At 40.9% G+C, this 5,206-nt stretch overlaps 1 protein-coding gene across 1 annotated transcript; it reads right to left on the bottom strand.

Annotated features, from left to right (window-relative positions):
• Window positions 1-1,170: 1,170 nt before the first annotated feature.
• Window positions 1,171-4,825, bottom strand: LOC101309193 (FAD-dependent urate hydroxylase-like). The gene is made up of 5 exons (XM_004288273.1): window positions 4,495-4,825; window positions 4,172-4,234; window positions 3,856-4,033; window positions 3,507-3,735; window positions 1,171-1,819 (listed from the first exon to the last, which is right to left on the bottom strand). The coding sequence occupies exons 1-5, from the start codon at window positions 4,713-4,715 to the stop codon at window positions 1,290-1,292; spliced, it is 1,221 nt and encodes a 406-aa protein (XP_004288321.1). The 5' UTR covers window positions 4,716-4,825; the 3' UTR covers window positions 1,171-1,289.
• Window positions 4,826-5,206: the final 381 nt, after the last annotated feature.

The raw sequence follows: 5,206 nt of genomic DNA, 5'->3' as shown, positions 1-5,206 counted from the left end.
ATGCGCCCACGCAATGCCAATGTAATGGCAGTAACTCCTTTTTCAATACTTAATGGTATGAAATGTTGAGGCTTATTCTATCCCTACATAAAAAAGACACATCAAAAGCGAAATCAGAATCAGCCAAGTTTCGTAGGTCAAGTTCCACGGGACCTACAGGAAACCTCACTCACTGAAAAATGGTGAAAATGATACCATTGGAAAGTTCTATGTGTCTACTTTCCAGGGACACCAACCATTTGATCATAGCTATCATATTGAGTGAGTTATGACCATTTTCGTAAAGTAGGACAAATCTGTCAGAATCTGATTTTGGCAAAACAGTCAACTTCGACGGGACTTTGTGAACAGCTCCTGATGGACCAGAATGTGTGTAATATGCGGTTGGAAAGCTCAATGAGTCTAGTTTCCAAAACCGTTTACGGTTCATTCATATGTATTTCCTAGAGGAAGTTACGGCTGCTCTAGTTACTAAAGGTTATGCGGCGCGGAAATCTGATTTCCTGCACAAACTTATGTTTTGAGTTCACAAGCGGCCTTCTCCTCAAGATCTAAGTGTAAAAGATCATGTTTGAGGACAATACGGCATGATCTGGATTATCATTGCCCAATGCCACGTTTGAAGACATGTTAAAGAGCATTGACATGCTAAGTTGAAACTTCCGTGATTAGTAAAAATCAGGAAGAGCACTATGATTGATGTAAAGATCAGGGGGAGGTGCGAACTTCAGAGGGAGTCTAGCACATGCATACATGTCACTATCAAATGTGAAGGGTGCGTTGTACTCTTTTTCTCCTACGATCAAGGTTCAGTTTTTCTCCCACAAGGTTTTTGTGACTTGACGAGGTTTTTGACGAGGCAACAGATCAACATCATCGGTATATCAGCGCGCGGCACAAGGGGAAGTGTTCTAGGATATTCTGTATCTTTCTAGATATTCTTTATGTGTGTCTTGGCCTTATGCTGATATGATATGTAGTTTGACTAGATCTATGTATTTCTTATCATTACCATATTGGTATTTTGTAATTCCCTATATAAAAAGCTCCTATCAATAAATAAGATGATTCTCTTGCTATCTCTTTGTCTCTACACTTTATCCTTCATCAAGAGAGTTATTGTAATCACTCATCGTTTTCATTAATGAAACATTACTTAAAAAAGAAAAGAAAAAAAAAGACCTTGTCTATTTTACGGATTAGAATGAATGCTACAGTGCTGCATGGTTTACAAACAATTCCATTCCTCCTTCAAGTAAAAATGAAGGGAAATATGAATGGAAATGGTACTAGAACTCCAGTTTTCCACAGTCATAATTTACGTATCTAACCATCTTAAGGTAAAGGAACTTGTAAAATATGACATCTCTCAAGAATTTCCCACCCCATCCAGAGCCCGCCTGCTGCACCCATCCTGATATATAAGACCCCGTGATCAACAAAGCGACGCGCCACCTTCTTTCTTCCACATATTTGCCCAGCACTTCACTAATCTCTTTCGCCACAAGTACTTGTCCGTTCTGCACAAAGTATCTCCCAATATGCCTGCCTAAGATCACTGCATCTTCTAATGACGAGCAACCACCCTGAGCTAGATCAGGTGTCATGGGGTGCATGGCATCACCGGCTACCGTAATGTTTTGCTTGCTTAAGGTTCCAAATACTACGTTCAAGGGATACCTATACTTCAGTGGAGCCCGTGTTAATGTTGAAAGATCTGACTGCTTCACAACATCGGAGAATATAGTTGGGATGTCCTTGCCATAATTCTCTAGTACTTCTTTTTGAATATCTTCCGGAAAATCTTCCAAGGAGGTCTCTGTAATCAACCAAAATGTAGCATAAAATTAAGGGAAAATGTCAATTTAGTACTAATTTAAACCTCTCATTTCCCATTCCAATGATAATTTTTTTCATAAACCCATTCCTATATAAGGTAACATTTTTTATGTCCAAATGCACAAATCTTTACTAAAGTCTAAATAAACCATATTATTTTAAAACTATTTTACCCTGACCCATTAAATATGCATAGAGAGAGAAAGTGGAAGAGAGAGAATACTTGGCCGGAACCTCACCGGACTCCAGTCACAGGCCACCGGACCCCGGTCACCGGTCGCCGGACTTTGGTTGCCGGATTTCCCGGTCGTCGGATTCCGGTCACCGGTAACTTGGTTACTGACCCCCAGTAACTCAATTTTTCTCCAGTCGTCAGATTCCGGTCACCGGTAACTCAGTTACTGACCCTCAATAATCAGTTACTGACCCTTAATAACTTGGTTACTGACCCCAAATAATCAGTTACTGCCCCTAATAATCAGTTATTGACCTCCAATAATCAGTTACTGCCCCTAATAATCAGTTACTGACCCTTAATAACTTAGTTACTGACCCCAATAATCAGGTACTGACACCCAATAATTGCTTACTGACACCCAATAATCACTTACTGGCCCTTAATAATCAAATTACAAACCTCAAATAATAGCTTACTAACCCTAATAATCATTTATCAATCCTCAATAATCACTTACTGATCTCAATATTTAAAAAAGAAAAAAAAAGAAAAAAAACCTACTAACTGACTTGGTTCATGCTCTGGGCACCCATATTTCTTCTCTTGGCACCCCACCTTCCTCGACGACGACACATCGGCCTCCTCCACCGACCCCGACGCACCTCCTCAGTAGCCAGGGAGCTCTGCAAACCCTAATCGTGATGGAGAACTGATCGGACGGGCATGAACATCGGGCGGCACCTGCAAGCACAAGCTAGAGGCGGAGGCCAATGAGGCAGAGCTTGCTTGGAGACTGTTAAGATGGCGACGACGTTTGGCGAGCGGCACAACGTTTTGGATCTGCTGTCGGGGTCGGATGAGGGGGCTCGGAGAAGGAAGACATTGACGAGCGACGTTGATTTCTGGCAGCGGTGGAGGAGGTTGCAGAGGAGAGAGCAGAGGTAGGGTTAGAGATTCGATACTCTTTGCTCGTCGTCGCAGCATCGGCGCAGGTGTCGTTGAAGCATAGGATGCGTCGGCGGCGTCGTTGCGTCGTCTAGGAGAGAGAGAGAGAGAGAGAGAGAGAGAGAGAGAGAGAGAGAGAGAGAGAGAGAGAGAGAGAGAGAGAGAGAGAGAGAGGAAAGTTTCAGATCGGAGACAGAGATGAGTTGAATGAGGGTCAGGATAGAAAAGTCTTTTCCTTAAGAATTATTGGAATGGGCTCATGAAAAAGATTTTCATTGGAATGAGTTTTGGAAACCATATTTTTATGCATTTGGGCATTTTCCCTAAAATTAATACAAAGTTGATTAGCCTACTTTTATGAAGCAACCTGCCATATATGTACATGCTCTCATATATATTTTTGATCATGACTTCCGACCCAAAAACCATCTGGCAATTGGGTGGAAGACCCTTTTTCCTTGTATGTATGCACTCATTACACAGTCTGCAGTTGATAAAATATTAAAATTTCTTATGTTAGATAGTACTGTATAGTGTATCAAACCTTTAGCCGGAGATGTGTAACTGATGAACCAGTAGATCTCTTTGTCGGTGAGGGGAACAATACCAGCTCTTTTGCCTGTTCCTACGTACTGTCGCACATTGTGCTCGAGTCCATGGCCCTGAGGATACACAGCCAATCCGCGAACAGCTGATCGACCTGAAAGAACTGGATCACGGAGACCTAACCAGCGTGACACCACTGAGTGAACCCCATCACACCCAATGAGAACCTATAATCGAAGAAAATGAACGAGACAAGTTATAGATCATTACTCCATTATATGAATATATTAATCAATACTGCATTACAAATTCTATGTCAGATTCTATGCCAGTCCAACTAACTTTACCTTTGCTTTAATGACAGTTCCATTTTCCATGTGAACAATGGCAATGGATGAACCTTCATGTTGTTGGGTGTCGATAGCAGAGATCTTGGAAGAGAAACGGATTGAATGAACCGGTAATTCATCTGCCAAAGCCTCAAGCAAGGCTTTCCTGTGTACTGATCTGGGTCCAACTGCATCACTGCATATATATGTTCATGATGATTAAGGATGCATGGCATTTAACATTCAAATCATATAACTATTAATTGTGTGAATCGAATTTATAATCCAAAGCTGAACAGATAAATATATTTAGATCTTAGCTCAATAAACTTACCCATTGGGTTTGATGAAAGGGACTTCTTGAACTTCTCCAGTGTCAAGATCAGTTATATAAAGCCTGATAAATTACAAGGTCTAAATATAAGTACATGTAGTTGCTAGAAAAACAGAAGTACTCATAAAGGTGGCATATAGCTAGCAAGACATGAACATATAGATGCCTCAGAGAAACGACACAACATATACATGTAGTATTAGTAAGTACAAAGAATTTCGGGCCTCAGAGGTATCCTTCTGTATCATAAGCTTGGCTTCTGGAAATTAAGGACAATTACAAAACCAAAAAACAACAACAAAAAGCAAACCATTCTTACTCACTTGCGAGAGTGGGCATACGAAGCAAGCTTCTGAGAAACCCCCAAGGCATCAAGAGCAAACCAGGCGTTTGGGAATAGAGTCAAAGCTGCACCGGTGGCTCGAAGCCCTTCCGATCTCTCCAACACCAATGCTTCTATTCCAGCTCTCTTCAGCGCCACCGCCGTCGCTAGCCCTGCTATGCCTCCTCCCACTATCACCACATCCTCCACCGTTGTTCCCATTCCGGCCAATTTTACACGCAATATAATCTAGCTACCAGTGTATACATTGTCTGGCAAGTGATGTCCAGACTTCGAGAGCATCACTTGTGCGTATATATAATGCTAGTAGCAAAAACAATTAATATTTGATATTGAAAGCAAAAACGAATCTTGGGGCGGCTCTAGCTTGGTCAACTAGCCAAAACTGAGACGCAGGCTTGTACCTGAAACAAAAGATTACCCGAATGGCCAGACATCCTACAAAATGCTATGCCGTGTGGTCGATAATGATGGGCGCAATTATAAAACTGAGAATGGGTTTGCCGCTTGGCGCTTTGTGTTCTCTTGTTTTTCTAGAATAATTGATAGTTTCTTTTGAATAAAAAAAAGAAAAAAAGTTTGATAGATTTTTCATAAAAAGAACTAATAGTTCTCTTATTTTATTTTATTTTATTTTATTTTATTTTATTTTATTTTTTTCCCCCTAGAGCTAGCAAAATATCTAGCATTGT

The sequence above is a fragment of the Fragaria vesca genome, linkage group LG1 (assembly GCF_000184155.1).
Source record: "Fragaria vesca subsp. vesca linkage group LG1, FraVesHawaii_1.0, whole genome shotgun sequence".
Lineage (NCBI taxonomy): Eukaryota > Viridiplantae > Streptophyta > Magnoliopsida > Rosales > Rosaceae > Fragaria > Fragaria vesca.
This window is presented reverse-complemented; position numbering and strand designations above follow the sequence as displayed.